Source organism: Lissotriton vulgaris, chromosome 5 (genome assembly GCF_964263255.1).
Source record: "Lissotriton vulgaris chromosome 5, aLisVul1.2, whole genome shotgun sequence".
NCBI lineage: Eukaryota > Metazoa > Chordata > Amphibia > Caudata > Salamandridae > Lissotriton > Lissotriton vulgaris.
Window position 1 is genome coordinate 410,019,090 of NC_141693.1, and position 25,630 is coordinate 410,044,719.

A 25,630-nucleotide genomic window follows, 5' to 3' on the forward strand; every position below is an offset into this window, starting at 1 on the left:
TACATATACACACAGACACACACACACATGCTCAGAGCCAGGATACCCTTCTGGGTCATAGTGCACTTTATAAAATACATTTAACATAACTAGGACTGTGTTTTTTTACTTAAGGTGGCTAGCCACCCACTCCTTTAATAATACATTTAAAAAAGCAATTTCTCTGCTGCACAATGTAATAAAACATGTTTGAAGACTGGCAATATTTAGAAACATAATAAAAAGAATATGTGTGCAACCATTATGTTGCACTTTTAAAAACAAATTATGGACTCCAATATATAAAGCAAGTCACAAAAGAACTATGAACCGCAGAGCTACGAAAAAGAGCATAATCCGCTTCTTAAAACCTTCCTTACATTCTATTATTTCACTGTGGACATTGGAGCTTTTTCTTTAAGTTTCTCCACTTATGGTCTTGCCCTAATTGGTAGTATTAGCTTTAAAGAACTAGTTCGGAGTTATAGCTTTAAATCTTGCTAAATTCAGTCCTATGTTTCCAGCAAGCTTAATAAATATTGGTCTCATTTAATAAAGTATATGAATCTCCCTAGCAGCAGATCCGATTTATAAACCCAAAAGTGCTACAAATCATTTCTTATTATTGTCAGATAGTGAAGCCCATAAAGAATATGTAGTTGATGTCGAGAGGAGACTTGAACCCTGGCTCATTGTCACAGAAAGACTGCTTTGTATGTGCATTTGGCCAGCATGAAACTGCAGGCGCAAGAATATCGAAGGATCAATAATTCTGGCAAGATAAGAACTCTATAGAGAAATCTGAAGATAAAGCTATGAAGGTAGCCCAGCAGGGTGAACCCTATAACCTATTCAGTCCATTTTCCACAATTCACACTGCTCAGTCCCTTTTCTTATGACACTGGTTTATACCTTCTTCCCACATTACCTTCTTCTGTTCCTTTTTCTTGTACATTATTGTAGTCAGCCTTCTCCCTCCAGACACCTACTTCTGTTTCTTCGTCTTTCACCATTAACCAATCATTCCTTTTCTGTTCCTTCTTTAGGGATTTTTTTTCTCCTGTTCTAGCCCCATCCATTTATCCTGGGCTGGTTACTCTATACTCGTCTATCTGCAAACTGCTATTGGGTGCAGCACTGGCATTCGCGAGAGTTTTGAGCTATTGGCATTGTAAATGACAATGCTTTTTATTTATGTTTTGAAAACCTACAAGCGGTGTGTTAACAAGCACTTTGTACCTATAGTCCTTGCTTACAAAAAGCAAGGCTGCCTGTTTAGCGGACAACCTTGCTTCTCTAAGCAGGGACTATAAGCACAAAGTGCGTGTTTATGCACCTGTTGCAGGTTTTCAAAACACAAATAAAAAGCCTGGTCATTTACAATGCCAATAGGTCAAACTCCAGCAAATGCAAGACCTATTGCATTGCAAATGCTTGTTTATATAGAGGAAACCGTCCCCCACATGAATAAACTTTTTCCAACATTCCCATCTTATTTTGGGGGCAGGTCTATAGCCCAGCCTAGGTATATAAAAAAAAAAAAGTTGCCCTGCTGAGGAGTACGTTTTCAATATTTTTTATGGTTTTAGAGGTGTCCATGAATACATATAAACATGTAAGTTATTGGTGTACAAAAATTTGGATAGCATTCCAGCCAGGAACATCTACTTCTGACTTGCTTCCAGTCTGAGAGTAGATTTTCTCACATTAAGTTCTTTTATGAGTGCAAAATAAACTTTTGTGCATAGCAGCCAAACTTATACAAGTAGCTATCCCACATTTCACTCATTAGGTTGGCAGATGTGAATAAACAGAAATTTCTAGTAATTGGATACAGTGCTCGATATATGCTCAATCGCAGCAAACAAGGGAACTGCAGGATAGGGAGTAGAAGTGATCTACTCAAAAAGAACAAAATGTACTCAAATAGACTATGTCGGACTGGGGGAGATCTTGATCCTCAGGTGGTAACCTCGAGATCGAACAGCAAGCAGAATCTACGATTAACAGCGATTTATTGTGGAATCAAGGGAATGATTAAAAGTAACTTTCACAATTCACAAGATGATTCTGCTGTTCCGAGTGTCCTGTACAATAAGAAAGTAGTAAAATAATGTCTTACTATAATTCAAATACAGTCGATTGCAAACTCTGGCTAAAATCATAGAGGCTACTACCAAAGTTCCAATATTAGAATGCTGCCACAATTTGCCACCTCATTGCATGGCATCACATGGGACAAGTGAATTTTGATTTTTTACAGGACAAGTAGATTTCTAAAACATTTTGTCCCTTGGACAAATAGATGTTATGGAGTTCAAAATCCCAAAAGGAGCAAGGGGCTACACTCATGTACTATGCCATGGCTCATATTATATCTCTATACAGCATACATTCCTATCCAAAACATAAAAAGACAAGATGGCAGTTGTGGCTCTGCTACACAGCACAAGTATTTCCCTGCCTTAAAAGAAAGGATATTCAGTCCCTGAGGTCAGACTGCCCCAAAACTTCTTTTGATGGCGAGGAGTGATATGGTGGCGCCTAGTGATGCTGGGGTGGCACAGATTGATGCTGTGATGGCGAGGAGTGATATGGTGGCGCCGAGTGATGCTGGGGTGGCACAGATTGATGCTGTGTTGGCGAGGAGTGATATGGTGGCGCCGAGCGATGCTGGAGTGGCGCCGAGCGATGCTGGGGTGGCGCCGAGCGATGCTGGGGTGGCGCCGAGCGATGCTGGGGTGGCGCCGAGCGAAGCTGGGGTGGCGCTGAGCGATGCTGGGGTGGCGCCGAGTGGTGGTGCAGAGTGGTGCTGTGGTGGTGCAGAATGGCGCTGGGGTGGCGCTGAGTGACGCTGGGGTGGCGCTGAGTGATGCTGAGTGACGCTGGGGTGGCGCTGAGTGACGCTGGGGTGGCGCTGAGTGACGCTGGGGTGGCGCTGAGTGACGCTGGGGTGGCGCTGAGTGACGCTGGGGTGGCGCTGAGTGACGCTGGGGTGGCGCTGAGTGACGCTGGGGTGGCGCTGAGTGACGCTGGGGTGGTGCGGAGAGACGCTGTGGTGGTGCTGAGAGACGCTGTGGTGGTGCTGAGAGACGCTGTGGTGGTGCTGAGCGACGCTGTGGTGGTGCTGAGTGATGCTGTGGTGGTGCGGAGTGATGCTGGGGTGTTTAAATTCCTGGATGGATGGGAAGCTGTCCATAATAGCTGGGAGAAGTGGAGGGAAGGGATTCAAGCAGAAAGAAGGATCAGAACTTTGAGGTATCAAAGGTCAGTTTGGGCGAGGCTAAATGATTCTGGTTTATACGTCGTAAACTGTGAGTTGGGTTATATCAGTTAAGATTACATGCAACGTAATCAGATGCCAATCTATAAGTAGCTCTGAATACTAATTTTAGTTTCATGGAGACGTTGGAAAAACAGAAAATGAAAATCCCATCTGACTCCTTCAATTAAAATCAATATTCCTTTTTGGAGCATTTCTATAGACAATACATTTAATTACTAAGCCTGTCATAGCAGATGAAAAAAAAAAAGGAATTGAAAGGGGACATAAAATGAAACTTGATTTTTCCTCTGTGGTACCCAGTATGAAAAGAAAAAAACCTTTACCTTCGTACTCTATCTTGTTGAGCGCTTCCAGCTTGCCTACATGTCTGAGTCATCAAACTGGTTCAGACAGCTATATGCCTGCACTGCACGAGCCAAGCCTTTAAGATTAGCAATTAAGGAGAGGGTGGAGCATAGCACTTTTCTCTAGGAAAGGAGGCACCTCTCCTGCAAAGATGCAGAATCCTGTCTTCAGTCAAGGTGAGGTGATCTGAAAAATAAGTTTGCATGGCCTACCTGGGACAATGAAGGATCATTTCACATGCAATACCAAGTTCGGTATCCTTCAGAAACAAGCACCGACAAAGTCAAAAGGTAGGCCTTAAGCAAATAGCTTTTCAAAGCGCACAGACACTCCCTGGACAATGACAAATAGTTTGGTTACGCTTTGCCAACACGCACAATGCCTTATGGTTGCCACATATGCTCTTCCAAAGATCACCATGAAAAAATTCATACTCTATGCAATGTCCCAGTGTTTGCAGTTTCCTCCCGGTGCTTAACTATCATCCAGGACATATTTGCATCCGTGTAATAACAGAACACTTTAGTGGCAAAGCTAATTCCTGCTTAGATTGAAGGGACAATATGCATATATCAAACGTACATATACAGCACTGGGAGACCTGGAAGGGCCGTACCACAGCTAGTTTGCAAGCAAGACCGTGCTGAACCAACAAAGCCATGTTTTATTGCTGTGGAGTCTTCAGTAACAAGTGTTAAGTGGCCTCTGCTGGCTGACCAGCAGCTACATATCGCATTCACAAGCTCTGCGTCGGATGGGGAGATTCCATCCAGCTCGGTTACACACAGCATTTCCGCGGGGTGTCAAAGTCCTGCACAAAAACTGCTAAATATGAGGTTGTTTTCCTTACGATACAAACCTTCCACTAACTATTAATGGCAGACTGGCAAAACAAGTATACAAGTTAACGTGTGACATTCTTGCGAGAGGGATTCCAGATAAGTGTAATAGGAAACAAAGACAAACAAGCAGGAATCAAAGGAAAAAATAGACCTCAAAAACACAAACACAGAAGCATAAAGATACAAGTAACTGTGAGGTGCTCCATGAGATAAAACAAGACAAAAAGGAGGGACAAAGAGGAAGAATAAACACTAGCAAGCCTTTTTGAACGACAATCTAAAGGATAATCGAAAGGACAATCGAAAGGACTGATAACAAGCTGTGAAGGACGGAGAGGCGACAGGCAGAGGCCACGCGCGGCGGGCATCGAAGGGTGGGAGGGGAAAAAACTGATTAGCGAGCGAGAAAAGCCAGAAACACCAGGGGGGCGGGGAAGCAGATTGCCTTCAAGCTTTAAGCAAGCCCCTCTTACAAAAGCTCTCAACGTGGCCAGCGAGTGGGAAAGAGGAAACGGAGTGAGGGGGATCAGAAGCCTTTGATGGTGGTGTGCGAGGCCAAGCACGCACCTGGGGAAGCTTCATGCTCTAGTGCTTAACATGCATTTAACAAAATCTGCTTGGTTCAAGAGACTCTGGTTCAGATATAATAGGTTCGAGTATAAATACTCAACCTAAAAATCTTTACTAACAATAGGGTGCGCAGCTGCTATTAAAGTGAAACCGCGGCATGGATACTCTTACAAACAAAAAGCATCTGTTTGTCAAACAACTGCTGTTTAGGTCTCGCCTATGCTGTGCGCATACGCTCCATAGGCAAAAAGTCCTTTTGCAATTGATTCAGTTTTCCCCCTTAAAACGTGCAAGCGTTCCATTGCCTTCAAAGGCAACGCATGCACGTTTAGCGATTCCCTTGCGAGAGCGAGCTGTACACCATATGTTTGTAATTAACTTACAAACACATGGTGCCCCTGGCTCGCTCCCTCAAGGGAATCGCTTTGTGTGCCACCCAGTTTACCCCACTTGTGAGCGTGAGGCGCATGCTTGTTTTTAGTACTTCATCACAATTTCGTGCCCCTTCTGTGTTTTGGAGGTACATTAAGGCATTTATAGCCATCGGTGGGATGATCATGGCTAACAACAGCCTCATACCAATTCGGAGAAATGCATTTGTTGATATATTTGTATTCTTTATCCTTAAAAATGCATCTGCATAAATCGTTTAGAGATGTGTTTTAGGACTCAAACAGTGGGAATGGAAGATTCAAGTAGTCTGGCAAGAGCGGTATTACAGCGACACAGTGGCCAATGAAATATAAACGGTCGAAACAGCGCCCGTATGTCTAGTTAGTACTGTTATAACTGGGAGCACAGGGGATGGGGAGGGTGGATTTTATGACACAGACTGCAGAGCAGAAACACCTCTGGGAACTTGTGTGAGTTTACTGTTCAAGATGTAGTGCTCTTTGGGTGAAGCTGGAAAAAGAAAATAGAAACTAAAGGCCCTCTGGGGCATACAACAGATACACTGTGTGCTATTAACACCCCCCCCCCTCCCTCCCCACTCGCACATTATGAATGCACCTCAACCACTCTCTGGGCGAAGAAAAGCCTGTTGGCTCAATCTGGCCCATTTGGTCCTTAACCCTGTTGTGATGAGTTACTAGCCAAGTTAATATCTGCGGAATTGGAATGAAACCATTGAATTACTGTGCAAAGAGACGGAACTTCGTGCCTGAAATGGTTGACAGCAACTTCAAGTAGAAGCGATCCTGAAGGAAAAGGAACTTTAAACATGTTCATCCTCAGAAGCCTTGTTATCAGTGCACATGGGGCAATTGTACCGCCCCGCAGCTTGAGGAGTCAACTGGAGCCAAATTATGCCTGTTATAACACCCAAGTCCAGTAGAGAAGCCCTGAAGAGTCTATAGCATCTTTGCCAGGGCTGGACTGGGAACCCAAGGGCACTACGAGGTGTAGACATTTTTTAAAGAGTGTTTGGGTTGGAAAAGCACAAGCTGAGGATTTAAAACGTAACAATCGTTTGGGCTACATTTTCTAATAAGACTTTATTTCTACCCAACAAACCCTTTTTAGCAACATTAGGATAATGAAACACTGGGAAAAAACATAACTTTCAAACCTGTAACATTCAGTTTGCAGGCAGCTCTTTGATGGCAGTTTATAACTCACTGTGATAGATTACAATTGTAACTTATGAACTACACAGTAACAAAAGGATCTTTGTGACAAAAGCAGTAACCTTAAAGAGCTATGCACATAAAATACATTTATGTGACCTGCGTGCTACATAATCTTTGCGCCAGGTATATTAACCCTCTGCGCTACCTTAGATGAGTTAAAACTGCCACTAGACAAAACTACACCTTGCTCAAACAGGAAGATTAATCATTAAAGATATCTTGAACGTTTATTGCCGCTCCATATACAAAGAACTCTGCATACAGTGCTTTAAAAACAATACCATATTTCAAAGCACAGGGAGGCTGGAAACGAAAGTGAGTGCTGTGTGGTTTATGCTAGTCTGCTGATTTTGCTACTGAGGACCGACAGAGGAGCATTGCAAAACCGCCCCCCTTAAGAACATAACTGGCCTCCCACCCTCTCGCAGAAATGCCCAATGCCCAGAAAGACCAGTCTGAACATGATCATTGCCACTATCTGCTCATCTTCTAAGCTAGTACAAAAAATTTGACTCCAGGGCTTTTTCACAATTTGGGCCAGTTCACCAGTGGCAGAAGACGCTTATCTGAAGTGGTAGGGTGAGGGTGGTGGTGATGGTGGTGATGGTGGTGGTGGGGGGGGGCGAGCAGGTAGGGGTTGGGGGATAAAATAAAAATAACTTACCTGCCGCTCCCGACCTGCTCATTGCTCCTCTCATCCGGCCCAGAAGTAGACGGGCCACAAAGCACAGGCTCCCCACCCAATCCAGATGCTGCTCTCTAGCTTGAGAGCAGGTCTAGGCAGTCTGATTTGCCGCTCAGACAGTGCCTGGGAGCCTTTGGCTTTTCTCCAACCTAGCTGTGCAACACAGCTGGGTTGGAGAAACATAAGTGTCCATGTCTGTTTGGCCAGCCTAAGATGGCTGGCCAAACTGATATGCACACATAAGTGCACACTACTCCTCCTACTTGCCATGTGCGGGCCGCCCTATAGTCATTGCCCGGCTCAGACAGCGATAAATAAAATTGTAATAACATTGTGTTATTATCATTGTATTTATCATCTGGTGGCTCTGGGCAGTGGGGCGACATTCCTCCGCAAATATGTCCCTCCTCTAACATACGTAACTTGTACATGAGGAAATTGCACACAAATATATGGCATTCATAAAGGAAGACAGCTTTTGTATGTTAAGCCTGCCTAGGGTTTAAAATACACAAAATACAACTTTTAATTTCGATTTCCTTTTCTTCTAAAAATTTAAAAAAATTAAATTAAATTAAAAAAAACAATTTTGCCTTTTCCTTTACTCCCATGTCGTTATTTTTTGATTTACTCTTGCGCTTAACTTGATATTTCACCATACTTCGCACATTCCAACTTGCACTCAGAAAATGACATTTTCCACATGCAGGGATTGTGAATCCCAGCACAACATTCTCTAACTTTATGCGTCCCACTCCCTTTTTTTTAACTGTGGGAGACTCACTTCCGTTTAGGACAGGCTAAATCAGTTTCCAATGTGTGAACTTTAAGAGGAATTTCCAATAATGCTGGGGATATAAGGAACGGAGATTCAACAAAGCAAAACAAATGTCCCTGTGGAGAAAACCTTAAAAACCCACAAAGTGCAATTACACTTATGCCATAAACATACGCATTTATGCAACGAGAAAATGTCTTACTTAACTGTAAATGGAAATTTATTGCAGTTTTCCAGAATTACGCCTGGAAACCTGCAAACGTAATTGATTTCTAGGCAGGAGCTAGGACATATGAATTATAGAGGAGTCAGAAAAGTATTTCAAATGTAGAAGACAAAATTTGCAAGTATATTTGGTAACTTTTTGTGATCCTAGGTCGCCCATTCCTATTCAGCCTTAGATGCAGTGTTCGAGTTCTTATATAAAACATTTGTGATCCATTTACGCGTGAGTAATTCTGCTAAAATCAGGTTTCCCGCATGAGTAGTTTAGACCTGTTGGGGTTTGAGAATCGCTCTTATTGATGCACAAGTAAACTACCGTATTCATTTCCGCAGGTGTAAATCTAATTTACAGATACAAAAACACTTTGCATATTGGACCGGTCATGAGTGTGGAGCAGTGGTTCTTAACCTTTCGACGTCTGTGGAACCCTCCTTAACCATTACTGGAAGTGGGGGACTGAATCATGATTGGAATCAGGGACACCCACTGAGTCATTACTGGAAAATGAGGATCCTGGCCTAAGAATTTTCGATTATTTGAAACAAAAAAATACACACAAAAAACACTGAAATAAGCATTGATCAAACAAATGCACACATTATAAATTATTTTATTTAGTTCACAAATATAAATAAATATATCAAAATTTAACTTTTAATTGGAAGGTTGGAACTTCTACATTTAATAGAGGCCACTCATCGTCCATACAATATTCAGTTTGATGAGGATACAACTTAATTTTTAGCCTCCAATTTCAAATTCTTTGACATTTACAGAATGTTTTAAAATTTTCAGTTGTACACTTGTTTTATTTTTATACACTTTGTAAATCTGTTAATATTATTTAATTTTCTAACACAACGCAGACCCTCTGAGTAGGCGCTGTGACTCTCGGGGTCCCTAGTCCAAAGGTTAAGAATCACAGGTGTAGTGTAGTTAGTGGCTACAACTTGCATCTGATTTTGAGGGCAGAGGCAGTTAATAACACATAAGACAGAATGAGCCTGGCTTGTGACTGACTGGGCTGATCCTTTACTGCATTTCAGTTGCACTAATCTGACTGCATGCATATCCAAATACTTCCCTATTCGATAATGTGTTTTTGGAATCCCCATTTCAATCAGAGCATGACTCCCACCAGCTTGCTCTTTACATTTCATATTTCCAGATTACCCTCATTTGGGGGGTCTCCCACTTATTTTGACTAGTGTGATAACATGTTCCTTTGAGATTACTTCACATTTTAAAGATTCCTGCTGATTATCTTTAATGCAATTATACCACATTACACGACTTGTAGCTCTGTGAGCGGAAAATAATATCAAGTACGAGGATTACTATCCATATTTGTATACCTCACCATTACAAAAGCATCTCAGTATTAGTGAGAAATGCAGTGGTAATTAATACTGGGAGCTATACTGGTAATTTTAAACATCTCACAATCTTTCTCTGGTGCTTCTTTGGTAGCGTTTCGGCTGAGGAAGAAAGTTGGCAGGATTACCTGCCAAACAAAGTTTCATCTGGATATTCCTTAAATTACTCCGTGAAGATGCGAATAAGTTAAAAAAAGGATATAATAATACTTCAATTACTTACCGGTAATTCCATTACCTTCAGTCCATCTCGCACTTTGATTAAATGTGAAACTAGGCCCTCGTGCCCCCAAACACACACTCTTATCAAGCAAATAAAAGAACCTCCCCATCCACACGTCCTGCTCGATTGTAACACACCCAAGAATGTATAGTTAGACTATTCAAACAGGGTGGGAGTTAGGCAATAATTAATCAAAACAGATGGACTTGGGGTAATGCAATTACAGGTAAGTAATTAAATCATTATCCAAATAATTCTAGATGGAACAGCCCAAGTAGACAATCTGCAAATTACCATCTATGATGCCCCGTGGACCTTCGCTAGGGAGACTTACATACCCCTGGTTTATCTACCCTGGATACCCAGAGGTGACGGAACACACAATTCTTGTTGGCTAAAGAAGTTAGGGTACAAATTCACCTGCTGAGAGTTGGAACTTCAACCCCCTTTTTCTGTGCCAAAATTGGCAAACACAGGGGAGAGGAGTTGGAATGGCTAGGGAATCCTACCTCGAATCTGGGGAGCTGGGATCGAGTCTCGGCAATGACGCTGAACATCCTGTGATTCTGGGCAAATCACTTAATCTCCCTGTGCCTAACAAAAATGAATGTGTCCTCATGCAATGCAACTGGTGCAATGTAAGGTGCTCGGATACCCGATTCGAGTCAAGTTCGGGCTATATAAAACTCTGAAGAAAAAAAAATATGGAGGTTCAATTCTGCAACCCTTTTGAGATAGATTAGTAGTGCACTTATTATATCCAAGGAATGAACTCCAGTTTCTTCACGTTTTTCTGGATTGTGATGAATAAAGCATTGGCATAGCCAATAGGTCTCGCCTTTGGGACCTTATAAGTATTTAGTTATGAATGAATGAATGAATGAATGAATGAATGAATGAATGAATGAAATTATTTGTAGAGCGCACGATGGCCAAACAGCTTCCTGGCGCTGGGAGCTCTAAAGAACCGAACAGACAGGGCCAGGAGGTTTAGCAGGGGTAGGCCAGGGCAAACAGAAAAGTTTTCAGCGCTTTACGGAAGTGTGAAAAGATAGGGATCGAACGCATAGAAACAGGGAGGGAGTTCCAGAACCGGGGAGCAAGAACAGAAAAACGGGTTCCACCAGTGCGAGATTTGTGAAAGCGGGGAACAGTGAGGAGGGCAGAAGATGATGAACGGAGAGTGCGGGCAGGGGTGTGAAGGGAAATCAAAGAATTGATGAAAGCCGGTGCAGAGTGATCAAGGGCCCGATAAACAAGGCACCCTAGTTTGAACAGAGATCTCTGCAAAATGGGCAACCAGTGAAGGGATTTGAGGACGGGAGTGATATGATGGGTTTTGGGCAAGTGAAAGATAAGACGGGCAGCCTGATTCTGGATAGCTTGTAAGCGGCGGGTTTTATAGGCAGGAATGCCAGCGAACAAGCTATTGCCATAATCAAGGCGGGAAGTGATAAGGGCAGAAATAATGATTTTAAGGGAGTCAAGAGAAAAGAAACGAGAAATTTTCCGGATCATTCGGAGGGGAAGAAAACAGGAGGACACCACGGCACTGACCTGGCCGTGCATGGACAGGTCCTGTCTGACCTTGATGCCCAAAGTTTTAACAGAGGGAACGGGGGTGGGAGGGGGGCCAAGAATGGGAGGCCAGAAAGCAGGGGACCAGGGGCTGGATGAGCCGCCAATCAGGACAAGCTCAGTCTTATCTGGGTTGAGCTTGAGGTGGTTGGCGCTCATCCACCCAGAAATAAAGACCATGGTGGAGTGAAAAAAAGGATAGAGAGTGAGAAGAAGAGGAAAGATCAAAGACGAGCTGGAGGTCGTCAGCGTAGTTATACACAGAGACCCCCAGCTCAAGAAGGGAAGAGATAAGAGGGTGAATATAGAGGTTGAAAAGAAGGGGAGAAAGAGAGGAACCTTGGGGGACCCCACAGGGCACCGGGAGGGGGGAAGCAGAAAAGCCGGGAAGGTGAACGGCTTGAGAACGACCTGTCAAGAAGGAGGTGATCCAGGAGAGGGCAACACCTCGTATGCCCGCTGCGCTGACACGGTCCAAAAGAATGTTATGGTCGACCGTGTCAAACGCAGCGGACAAGTCGAGGAGGATCAAAGCTTGGGGGGAGTTGACGTCGGCCTTGGCCTTAAGCTCGTCAAGGACGGCTAACACCACGGTTTCGGTCGAATGACCCGAAAGGAAGCCGGCTTGGTGAGAAGCCAGGAGCTGGTTCTGTTCAACATAAACAGAGAGACAGGAAGTAACGTAAGATTCGAGAATTTTAGCAAGATAAGGGAGAAGAGAAATAGGTCTAAAGTTAGAGGGAAGAGAAGAATCGAGACCAGGTTTTTTAAGAATGGGAGAAACAATAGCAGATTTAAATGAAGAAGGGACCAATCCAGTGGAGAGAGAGGCATTAAGAAAGGAGAGAGGGGTATCAGGACAGGAAGAAAAAAAGGTTTTAAGAATACGGGCAGGGGCACAGTCAGTGGGGGAGCCAGACTTGATTTTAGTGAGCAGAGCTAGAAAAGAGTCCAAGGAGAGGGGGGGAAAAGAAGAGAAGGAAGATTTAGGCGCAGAGGGAACAGAGTGAGGAGGAGTAAAAGGAGTGACCAAGATGTTAGATTTAATTTTAACAATCTTCTCGATAAAGAAGTTGTTAAGAGAAGAGCAGAGGGCCTGGGAGGGAGTGAAGTGAGGGCAAGCACGATCAGAGGTGGCCAAGTTGTTGACCAGAGAGAAGATTTCTTTAGCTTTGTTAGCCGAGAGCGCCACTTGTTCGGAGAAGTACTTGGTCTTAGTGGCCAAGATGGCCTTCTTGTACTCCTTAAGAAGAATTTTGTATTTGGCCTTGTGGTCAGGGCAGTAGCTACGGCGCCAAAGGCGCTCTGAGCGTCTAAGCTCCAATTTAAGAGTCTTGAGCTCCGGGCTAAACCAACGGTGAGCCTCGTGAGGTCGAATGGACTTGACTAACTTAAGGGGGGCTACTAAATCACATGCAGAAGAGAGCCAGTTACCAACTGCAGCGGCCTGTGAGTCAAGAGGAATGCCAGTGAGGTCTGGGGAAGAAGAAGCAAGGGAGTGAGAGAGGGAGGCCAAGTCAACACGATTCCAGCTACGGGAGAAGACATTCTTGGGACGAAGGGGCTTGTGGGGGGAGCCAGTAGTGATAGAGAAGGAAATGAGAGTGATCAGACCATGTACATGGGAGGATACTGGGGGGGAGACTATGTCCTGGGATGACCAGACTTGGTCCAGGATGTGTCCGAAATTGTGGGTAGGGACCAAGACATGAGACTTAAGGTTGAGACAGAGGAGAGTGGCCGTGAAGTCCTTGGATGCTGAGTCCTCCCTGGGATCGCCAGGCCAGTAGTTAGAGTCCCCAAGCAGGAGGACAGAGGAGTTATTAACCACCAGCGTGGCGAGGAGTTCCTGCAGGGAAGCCACGAACAGGGGCATGTTCAGGGGAGGGCGGTAGACAAGGACAACGGTGAGAGGTGCCGGCAGATTGGAAGAGCGAGCGACCAGGAAGTCCACTCCAGCGATGGGTGCTTGGGGGAGAAGCTGGAATTGAATAGTGGATCGGACAATCATGGCAACACCCCCCCCGATCTTGTCCGCGGGGCGGTCGGCCCGAAGGACATAATAGGAATGGGGAAGGATGGCAAGAATGTCGGGGAGGGAAGCCTCCGAAAACCATGTTTCCGTTAGGAACAGAAAATCTGGGGAGTCTGTAGTAAGAAGATTAAACAGGTCAAGTTGGTGTTTACCTGCCGAGCGAGTGTTGAGGAGATAAGCAGAAGCAGTGTGAGGGGGAGATGAGGGTCCAATGGGGAGGGAATCGATATCTGGCGTAGGAAGGGGAATAATTGGGTGAGGAGACACAGCACGGTCTGAACGGGGAACATAGATATCTAACGCAACAAGATGCTGCATGAGGGTATGGGGAAGAGGCACATCAGCGGTGCAGGAGAGGAGTTGTGCAGGCGTGTATGACAACAAAGAGGCAGGGGGTGTGGCCCCTGGTCCCGGCCCGTCGCGGACGGGCGCAGACGGGCTTAACTTCGGCGCGCCTTCGGCGCGCCTTCGTCGCGCCCGCTGCGCTCGTCCGCTGCGCGGCCGGGATAGTAGTGCCATAAGTAGGGAACCGGAAATAGTAGGGCGTGGCAGGGGGGGGAGGGACAGAGGAGCTGCCCCGCCAACCAGAGAGCAGCCCAAGATGTTACACACGCCCGTCCCCGCCCTCGTGACCTGCCCGTCAGATGGGGGAGGGAACGCTCAGCGTGGGGCGCTCTGGTGGCGGCAAACAAGGAAGTCCCAAGAGGACAAGGGGTGCGCGGTGTCCTCAGTGCAGCCCCTGAAGCAAGGAGCAAGGTGAGTAAAAGTGTCCAAGCACGAATTAAAAAAGAGCGTTGCGCCGCGCCTCGGCAGCGTTGTTGCTCCTGGCGAAGCCTCGGGAGGTCTGGCGATTCAGCAGAGTTATGCAGTACAATATCCTTGGTGCAACAACATCAACTGTTGCATGTCTAAACACTTCTTAGGTCCCAAAGGTGAGAGCTATTGGCTACGAAAATGCTGGTTTTATTTGTAAATGCCCCCAAGCAGCGGCTTCAATTAAATAGCGGCTGTGCACCTTTCCTTAGACACAGCTCTTCTTTACCATTTGTGTGCCTTACTTGCTTCTATGGTTTGCTTTTAGAGATTTTTCTTTTTTTTCTTTGAGAGCATTTTTTTTCCAACTACCTGCCCTGTGAGCTTTTCTCCCCAACCACCGTACTTTGTCTCTCTCATATCCAAGTTCTTACCCCCACCCCCATGTGCACTCCTGTTTTGCCATTTTGCCCCTTCCATCCCTCAACACCCAACTTTCTACGTTGCTCTTCCAGTTGTATTGCTTCTACTGCAGACCTTCCCCAATTCTTTAATTCTTTTAAATTTGTATTAAGTGCTTTATTGAGCCCTTTTTTCTGGTTACAGATCTATCTCAGAACAGTAAATAAAAACTTAAAAAACCCAGATCATTTATTTAGGCATGCACATGCATGTTGAATGGAGGTGCGCCCCAGGCACATTACTGTGTTTTCTTTGTTAATATTAGCCATGCTGGACAGAGCAGAGATTCTATATAACATGGCTAAAAAAGATGGGAAAGGGTTACAATAGGCGAGACCTAATGTCTTTGCCAATGCTGGCTAGTATCTGCTCATGGTGAGCAAGCCCTTGGTGTGATCTTAACTCATCGTATTAGAAGCATAGTGCACTATACAGTCAAAATATCCTCCCTCCAAATCCACTTAGATATATAAAATTTAAAATCTCACTTGGGTGGATTAAAAAGGCCAACATTTTCGAGAGACAGTCCATCCAAGGGAAAACTCCAACTCTTCCCAACAGATTTACAAAACGAACGTCTAAGTTTTTGAACAAGTTTCTTAGGAGTGTTTGATGAAAAAGGTTCTTCAACCAAGCAGCTGTACACCTCCAATTTAATTTCAAAATCTGCTATTGCTTCATTGCTGAAAGACAAAAAAATGCATGATAAAAAAAGGGCAGAAAAGTGGCAGCAAAATACATAAATAGAAAAATACATACACAAGTCATATGTATACTCAATGCTTTCATCGACAAATTTCTATGTATACAAACAGCAAATTAAACATTCAAAGTAAAGAACAAGTTACTTACCTTCGGTAACGATGTATCTGGTAGCGGCACAGTCTAGCCGCAGATTCCTTAACTAAGAATGTCGCCAGGTGTCAGACAGGTTCCGGAAAACTTTTCCACAGCAGCACCTTTGCACATCGAGGCCGGTGCCGCACTGCTCCGCCCTGATGTCGTCCACGGACGTGACATCAGCAGAGCCATATATGCCCCTCTGGCACGCGGACGTCAGTTTTCGTCGGAGAAACTTTTCTGCACCACAACATGGAGCCACCACCAAAAACTTTTAAAATAAGTGAAAAGTGTGCAAAAATGAAGAATAGAATCAGGCCCTGTATCCTGAAAAGTAAAAGGAAAGAGCAGAGCCCCGCTCTGAGAAGCAACCCCACAATACGAAGACCAGATGAAGATGTGACCAAACAGCATGGCAGACGACAGAAAGCCTGCAACTGTAATGTTGCCCTTCATGGTTCTACAAGTCCAGAACAAAGGATCAAGGACAATGTCACCAGAAAGACGTCGTAACATCAATAAAAGACCAATAGATTGTGGCAGAGGCCCTAGACTTAAACCAATGGGTCACAAGGGTGATAAGAGACCCCAAGTCGACGGAGAAGGGGAGAGCGGGGGTGGAAAAAAAAAAACCTGAATAGATCCCACAGTGTACAATCCAGGCACAGGGTTGGAAAGGACACATGACATATGAGCATACCGCCAAATCACATGAACGGGCAGAGTAGAGCAATGAAAACATAATGAACATTTTGTGTAGGAGTGAAAATTTCACCCTGTAGAAAGGTCAAACCACTGAGAGGGAGTCGGGGATAGAAAACCCAACCTGAAATGATCCTGGCAGAATGGGGAGGACGGGCGGGCGTTAAGGAATCTGTGGCTAGACTGTCTCTACCAGATACATCGTTACCGAAGGTAAGTAACTTGTTCATCTGATAGAGACATCTAGCCGCAGATTCCTTAACTTAGAATAGATACCAAAGCCATACCAAAAGGGGAGGCGGGTCTGCGACTGAACCCTGTGAAGTTCCAGAGGGAACGTAGCAGTCAACAAGGTGGCAAAACACGGTGGGGACTGCAAGCCAGCGCAGCCACCCCGAGACCATGAAGCTCATAAAAAGAGCGCAAAACATGGGAAGCTAAAGGCACCACAAGCCGTCCAAGAACAGCATGAAAACCCCTATAAGTATAATAAGTGAGAGAAAGAAAACACATACTAGATATGTAGGTGTGAAAAAGAAAGTGATTGACTTTGCAAGAGGTGGAGCTGAACCTAGGGTCTGATCGATCCGCAGGATCCGGAGTGCCGACCAGAAGTAAGACCCAGAGAGATGGCAACTGGAATGACAGTTAGCGCATACAGGTGCAATATGCACAACAGCGGAATGAAGCACTGTTGAAACCTGCACCAGCTAAAATGTGCGACAGGATGGCAGGATGCCAACCTACGGCCAGATAGTCGGTCTGTCAGCGACATGTGAAAAGGCAGACGGCAACCAGCAGAAGCGCCCAAAACAAGACTTACAGGAAGAACGATAGTCAAGCGGAAGACCGGAAGGTACATAAGCAGACCGTGTGGATGCTAGAACCACACAAAGTATAGCAAAGACCCTCCTGTAGGGTAGCATGAGCAGCCAAGATACGAGAGACGCAATAGCAAGAAAGAGTAGTTTCTGTCCTGTAACTCCAGTTCTGTAGTAGGGGTATCTCTGTTATAGTCATAATCTAGTGAATAGTCCCGCCCATGTGCGTGGACCCCGGCAATCAAAAATAATCTCTTAAGTTGTCAAATCATGCAGAAACTGCAAAGACACTTAAGAGAGAATTTAAAGACAAATAATGCAGCCTATATCCACAGGCTACACTGTCCAGTACTTCAACTAGAAATTCCACCAAATAACACCACACATAATACAGCCAGCCCAGTTTCTACCATAGAGAAACTTGCCTCCACCATTAAAGACTCTGGAATGATAGAGAGAAAGGCATGGACAGACAAGCCCCATAGGCTGCCATTATGTGGCTTAAATAGGATACTGTGCCTTTAAGAGAGCCTTCTAGAACTTTCTCCCAGTATCCCAGAATGCATAGCATGTCCCTCTACTTTCAGTTCTTTTTGACAGGCGTAGCACGCCAGACCTGTAGCATTCCTTACATGAACACATCTCCACCGGGGAGGAGGGCGGGCGCTTATGACTATAACAGAGATACCCTTACTACAGAACTGGAGTTACAGGACAGAAACTACTCCTTCTGTAGTAGGGGATCTCTGTGTATAGTCATAATCTAGTGAATAGAATGGCAAGCCCATCCCCACACCAAAGCGGCGATGGAGAAAGAAAATAACGCCACTACTGTGCGATCAAGTTCCGCAGCGAAGCCTGCCCAACCTGAGCATCTGCTCTGGCATCAGAGTCCAGACAGTAATGCTTAGCAAAGGTATGGACCGACTTCCAAGTGGCTGCCTTGCAGATTTCAGCAATCGGCACGTTACGGAGCAAGGCCGTCGTGGCAGCTTTGCCCCTGGTGGAATGAGCCTTAGGCTTACCTCCTAAGGTCTTATTAGCCTTCTGATAACACAACTGTATGCAGGACACAATCCACCTAGAGATGGACTGCTTAGAGGTAGCAAGACCCGCCCTCACTGATCCATAATTAATAAACAATTGGTCAGACCTACGAAAATCTTTGGTTTTATCCAGATAAAATTTCAACACTCTCCTAACATACAGGGAATGGCAACATGGCACGAGCATGGGAAGCACTTTTGCTCCAAGTGTGGCTGGACTGTACGTCTACCACCTGGAGGCGCAGATAATTCTATCACAGCAGAACCCATATCGCCAAAAAATTCTAGAATGGAAAAGATACATCGATGACATTCTGGCGATATGGGAAGGGGATGAAAAAGAAGCGAACACACACATCAATTGGCTGAATAACCAAGACCCCTTTCTGAAATTCTCACACAAACAATGAGTAGGTCAGAACTAGGATTCCTTGACCTCAACATTTTTGCTAAAGATGGCATCTTAAAAACCACCGTCAACGTGGAGTGAGGAGGGTTACCTTCTCACAGAGATGTGCGCACACATAGAAATGAAACCTAGTGGTTTCTTAGCAGTTCAAACTCATTTGTTCACAAATTCTGATCAATTCAATTCCAGTAATTACATCCAGGTTTTATTCAAATGATGGTAGCTTTCATAATGACAATCTTATGATGCTTTCATCCTTAATTCCAGTCCTTCAGAATACCCAATGCATTTCGGGTCTATGACAAAGACCCTTCGTCAGGGGTCTGTAAAAAAGTCATACAGGACCAGTTTAAAAACTCCATCAAGCTAAACAATAGTATACATAATTACATGTGGCGCAAAGGTGTACATGCTCAAGTGGTGATGAAAAGCAAACGAAACGAACCGTAAACTTCTGTGCATAAGTGCGGTATCAACTTAATGAAACAAAAATGCCGATACAAGTAAACGTGTGCAGCAGTGAACTGGAGGTGCAGAGTACCAAAATGCCGAAAATAAAATAGCGATTTCTCCCAAACGTGAAAGCGATAGATACGAACCATAGTTACGTGCCTATAGAACAAACCTGGAACTCCATGGCACGTAACTATGGTTCGTATCTATCGCGCCCAGTCTTCATTTTAATATCATAGCGAATTATACCTCTTGCATATTGTTTTTGACCAAACAGAGTCTACAGGCCCCTCCACCCAAACAGACCCTGTATAACAAAAAAGTATGTTCTTTTCCCATAACGACCAAGGACAATATTAAATGTTGCATGTTGTGTTTGTCATTGTAAGTGTGCAGCCAAAACAAGTGTAGGATATATATATATTGTTTTTTTCTTTTAATCCTTTGAAAAGGTACACTAAGAATAGACATAGATGGAGTACAACCCACCATTTGTGTTTATCTGTTTTAGGAGCACCGGATTAAGCACCATTTGTCTTGTTTTTATACTTTATAGGCACAAACCGCTATGACCAACTAATGCATTTTCACGTGGCCTGCCCAATTGGGCAGGCACTATATACTAACCTACAAATCTACATTTCTCTCCCATTATACAGATACTGCGGGTACAGCGTTAACCGTATGTATACTTGATCGATACACACACTAGGTGTGTCTACTGCATTTCTACCTTAATCTAGGTTTAATCACAGGAGTGGCATACATGGGGCTGGCCCTCATGTTGTCCTGAAGAAGAGGTGTAGGGGACACCTTGAAACATGTCGACAGGATATTAGGAACTATGACCACATAATTGTTATAATTCCTTTATCTAACCCCCTTTTAACTATACCAACGAGAGGCAGGAATAAATATGTCAGCTTACTAGCTAGGTATCTTTAATCAACACTAATCACCACTCCACCACACGCTGCACTACACATAGTCTCACAAAACCAGTGCTCCTACATATCCTTCGCAAGTCGCATCACGCCCCAAGCAGTAGATGCTTGGGATGGCCCCAATGATGAAGCATGTCACCTAAGGGCAACCTTTGGTGAGTGAGGGAGACTCAAGAAAATAATTTTCTTTTCCTGTAAGGCGCACCCAAAATTTGGGAAAACCTGCAATTTTTCCTCTGGCTAGGTTCCCACAATCCATATATATGGGTTTTAGTGATGTCAGATCTCATCATGTCAAGACTAGTTTTCCCTGCCTGAAATGGCTTTCCTTGCTTTCTGAACTGTGCAGACTCCATGCTAGTCTGCCTAATATTTACACTTCGACTTTTCTTCCTTTGTGAACGGATTGTACTCTACATTTGTCTATCTAATGATTTATACTTTGACCTTCTTTGTCTTTTGAACTGAGGAGTTGATTTATGCTAATCCCTTTGCTGACCTATGCTTTGGTTCTGGCCATTTGCTTGCTTCAGAAAGAAGTTATTTAAACGCCTCTTGCAATCTGCATTATATGATGCTTATTTGAATTGGACTAACTAGTATTGCCTTTTGTAATGACTCTTAAATTTGAATAAACCTTTATCATTTTGACTTAGAATTTTATCCTTGAAGTATTTCTTTAATGGCACAAGGCTCCAGTCTATTGAGATTCATATGAGAGATTCACAAAGAAGATTCAGAGTCAACTCATTTAATTTATTAGCTAAAAGTGATAACACAGGCTGCTTGCCCACAGTGAGATAGATTGAAGACATTGCCAGAGGACTGATTAAATCTAAAACAGAGAATCAGAAGGAAAATGAAGAGAAAAAGCAAATGACTGTCTGAAGTAGCAAACAGACAAATCAGTTAGGACCTGCTAGAGGTGAGCCTGATCCCCCACAGAACTGAAAAGGCCTAGACCTCAACAGAGCTCCGCCCCCTACACCACAGGCTCTGGGGCTACACAGTCACTATGTACCTCAGAGGCACAGGACCCACTGCATACAGGTGGCCTAGAACTTCTGCAGTGTTGGAGACTTAGACACTGGGAGTCTGGGGTAGTGGAACTTCGCTGCTGGACATCTGAAAACCCCAAATGTGCTACATTGCTCCCATTGAGAATCCTGGCAGAATACTCACTGCCGAAGAACTGGGACTCCCCTCCACTAGCTGGGACAAATTACCAAAGTGTTACTGGCTTTTGATCGAGATCTGCTGCTGTGATGAATGGTGGAAAAGCCCAAGAATAGCAATATGGTAAGATTTGACCTGGGAAAAAGTCCAGAACATTAAGTATTAATCAGGGCAAGGAACAGGAACTAAGAACGCAAAAATGAGTGAGGTGCAGACTAACCCACCAGACAACCCTGACAAGATATTGGAGTCCATAAACACCAAGATAGTGGTGCTTGAAAACAAAATAGATGGTAATTGAGGGTATGAACCTGCTGAGTGTTGATCAGCAAATATTAAGATGTCACAAAGTGTAAGCAAGCTAGATAAGCTGCGTGCAACTGCGGACAATCTACAATGATAAGAGAAAGATATCTTTCAAAGACGGTGATTTATGAATATTGTGCAGAACATTTGGGAGAGCCACTCTCTGTGAAATATATGACAGGACTGCCTGAAAAAGTTGTAGTACTCAACATGGCTACATACCTTAAAGCCAGCTGGAGTGACAGGTCACGCTGAAGCGCCTACCCAAATTATATGTAGTAGAACACCTCCTGAATTAGAGACAAAGATGTGATTTTAAGAAGGACAAGAAATGCTGGCCTTCTCAAAGTTATAATATTCACAAAGAAATACAGAAACTCCACTTTCTTGCAGTTATATGCAAGTTAAGAGACAGGGGACTACAATTGTATGCTCCAATTTCCAGCACATCTCAGAATATGGACAGATAAGTCAAATTCGCAAACTACAAAATAATCCAAGGGCACGTCAAATGGAAATGAAACAACAGATGATAACCTTTGACTTGGTGGTAAATTTGCTTTAATGAAAGTTAAGGAGAGAAACCAAAGGCTGGCAATTTAGTGCAGAAAAGGCCGTTGCCAGCAGACATCAGATATCAGATATTGTTTTAGTGTGGTTTTGGTAAAGGATTCCAGTTTTGCTGCAAAGAAAAGTTTCATAAATATTTTTAAAAGATTGATCTTTAGATGGTTTCAGTTGCCAGACCTATTGTAGACTGGTGCAATGATTTCTTGACTGGTCGAAATACAGAGGTCTAAATATTAAACAGAGTGCCATGTTGGAAACTTTCATTCCCAGGGAGGAAATTTATCTATGTGAATTTTTTACTGGAATTGTTTCACAATTGCCTGGCTGAGTTGACCTCTGGGATTGTACTTTGTAGGATTTTGGGTCCAAGGGCCCATGCCCCTTCCTCTTGATGTTTACTGTCAAGGATGTAAAGCCAAAACTGTATAACGACGTAAATTTGTAGGACATTCTGCATTGCTGTTGGTATTGATCGTTATGTATTGCAAAACTGTCCAAAATAAAGACTTTAAAAATAACTATTTCACAAGGTCATTTAAGCTTTGGGTCCCTAATGAAGTAGAGAAGCTACAAAAAAAATGAATATTCCTGACTCCGCACCAGACAATAGAGGATACTTCAAATGTGCATGCAAAACTTTGGGGAAAGGGAACTCTATATCACACACCTCTGCAAAGAAATCAAGGACTTTTCAGGTACTAAGTGATAGCTCTTGCCAGTATGCGCTGAAGTTGCGCTCATTCACTCCAATTTAACTTAGCTAGTAGTACATAATAAAACTATTGTGTTAACTCATGCCAACAATTTCAGACCTGTGATAAAAGCCACCTCCACAGCCTTAATAAATACAGCCCTCAAGTATTTCTTGATTCCAGCAAGACTAATTGTGGCTTTTGCGAGAAGTACCCCAAGAAACCCACATGAAACATCTTATGTCAACAGCTCTATTCATCTTCTGAAGGAGATGAAGGGAACCTGTGGTGAAAAATGAATATGCATCAGATATTCTCACATTCATTTAGGGATCTGTGCAGAAATATTTCACTTCATTTCAAATCCAAAACCTTAGTTACATTTGAACATTAGACTTTAATTTTCAGCACAGACTCTTCAAGAGGAAACTATCCAGGCATACATACTTCATGCCTTTAGATTAGCACAGATCTCAAGCGCTCGAAAGGCAAAATCAAACCACATTTAACAGGAAGGTAAAAAGGATGCTTGTGGTGTGAATTCAATATTGGTAGAGTCAGGACCAACCAATTGTTTAATACACTCAGTCTGGAATTTTTAACTGTTTAAAATTCAAATGTGTAGCAAGATAGCAAGAATTGCTACAGGCAAGAAAGTGATCAACAGAAAACTCAAGAATTGACTCACAATATGACTGCTTTTTCAAAAGATATATCCGTCATTGTTTTGTCCACCAGGGCCAAGTCTGTGTCAAAAATTGTTGTTCCCATCTTGAACATGCAGAATACTGCATAGCGCTGAGAGCCTATTGTAAAACAGAAAATAGGTAGGCATGGGCCCAAAAAGGTATATTAGGTCAAATACACTTTGTAAAACAGATAAATCATCTTTTCACTTTCAAAGATCATTCGTAAACATGAACTTTCAAATGCATGATTTGGTAAGTGTTATTTTATTAAATATGTCCAAAGTAAAAGTTCTTTGAAATATTTGTATTATTACCAATTGCTGATGCAGATCAAGGTGCCCTGTCAGCACGTCTCAAGGAAATTTCCCATTCCAAATAGCCATCACAATGAAGGAGGACTGGAGTCTAAAACGAGGTTTAATGGCAAAACGAGCAATGGCTTACCTTTGCTAAAGCTCCTTGTGGCGGATGCCGTAGCCTACCAGGCGCCAGACTGGATCCGGAAATCTCTGCAACAGCGGAGCCGCATAAAGGTGGCACCCCTGCATTCTGCTATCACATTTTTTCACACATTCTACACCATCAGATATAGACATACTGACAACTTAGAAATAAAGTGTGTAACAACGCAACCTGGGATCATATTAAACATAGGAATCCCGAAACACAGAACCGGGAGGCAGCCTGGAGGTAAGAAATCCATGGTTACATAGAATATGCACCAGAAAGAGTTGTTGTTCTGATGGATGATTCTAACTGCAGAATCTTTAGAAAAGTAGTACACGTAAAAAGGACAGTGGTTCTGAGGAGTGGGTTTACACCAGAAAATCTGCAGGAACAAACTGGCAAAATGGCCCTCCCTGTGGGTGCGAGAAGGTATACAATGGTGCCTTGTGAACGTGTGGACATGATGTCATATAGTAGCCTGGAAATATAACATCAGAACACCCATAGCCGAGGCCAGAGTAGCAGCCTTATCTCTCCTAAGGCCCCGTTTAGGCTTCTTCCTGGCCAACGCAAAGCACAGATGGATATAAAGGACAGTCAACTCCAATAAGGTTAATTTTTGGGACAGCCTTCCCTTTCTAGCACCAGCAAGTCCAACAAAGAGCTGGTCGTCCACACATAGATTTAGTCCCATCAATGTAGATGCTAAGGGCTCACTTATGGTCCAGGAACTGTAACCTCTCCTCTTACTTTAAGGGACGGGGTGGAGAGAAAAACAAAGTGAGTGTGAAGGACTGTCCCACATGGAGAAGTGATGTCCCCTTTGGAAGAAAGGAAGATCCAATTAGTCAGGAAAGAAGATGGCGAATTACTGCTGCGGAGAAAGTTCCTGCAATTCACTGGTGGGATAAACTGAAGTAATCACAATAAAGAAAACTATTTTAAAACCAAATTAAGTTCCAACTGCATCATAATAAAATGTGCAGACAAACTTATGTAAGTCCTTTCAAAGAACGCATCAACATAGATAATTTGAATATGCTGCACCAAATCAGACAAACAAAGGGTCGGAAGATCAGATAATTAACCATTAACAGTGCCCCTCAACATAGCCTTGCGGGCCTATAGAAACTTACAAAAGGACAAGCGTTTTGTACGGCCCTATCAGCCCTCACACTAGGCCATGAATTAAGTTCAACATAAAGCATAGATTTGGTGGACAAGCAGCCAGCAGAACATCAACCGCCTCAGATGGTAGATCAAAACTGCTCAATTTCCACACATGGAAGTGTAGATTGTTGAGGTTCAGGTGCATGAACTTCTAGAACAATACGTGCTCCCAAAAGGATAGGTGAAGTGGAGGGCATATACTCTTATTTAGCAGTTTTATGTACCATGCCAATTGTGGGGCTACAAAGATGAGCTACGATGTGCCTCTCTCTACCTTCCTGAACACACTTGGGATGATAAACTGCAGCACCAGAAAAATGTAATGGAGGCCAGAGTGAAACTGAAAGAAGAACAAGTCTCTTTGGAAATCTCGAGGAGGCACAAAAGGGCCAGATACTGCAAGTTCTTGGAGAAATCTACCACAAGCATGCCAAATTTGAGCAAATATGACGTGTACCACCTTCAGATGCAGACACCAGTAATGAAGAGCAAGACGACATGCTGAGTGTGCCCACCATATGCTCAGAGTCAGCTAGGTGACAGACTGTCAGAAATTCCATGAACGAATCTGCCACCCCCAAAGCCGCAGAGTCTCC

At 43.7% G+C, this 25,630-nt stretch overlaps 1 protein-coding gene across 3 annotated transcripts in view; it reads right to left on the bottom strand.

The window, feature by feature from the left end:
- RTKN2 (rhotekin 2) overlaps positions 1-25,630 on the bottom strand; it is a 307,712-nt gene that overhangs the window by 200,831 nt on the left and 81,251 nt on the right. For 2 of the 3 annotated variants that reach the window (XM_086920081.1, XM_086920082.1), the window contains exons 5-6: positions 23,417-23,534; positions 15,258-15,452 (exon numbers count right to left, since the gene is read on the bottom strand). In XM_086920081.1, coding sequence (XP_086776207.1) covers positions 15,258-15,452; positions 23,417-23,534 — 313 coding nt within the window. Of the gene's footprint in view, positions 1-15,257; positions 15,453-23,412; positions 23,535-25,630 lie in introns of those variants that run through there. The other variant, XM_086920084.1, reaches the window with a different exon arrangement.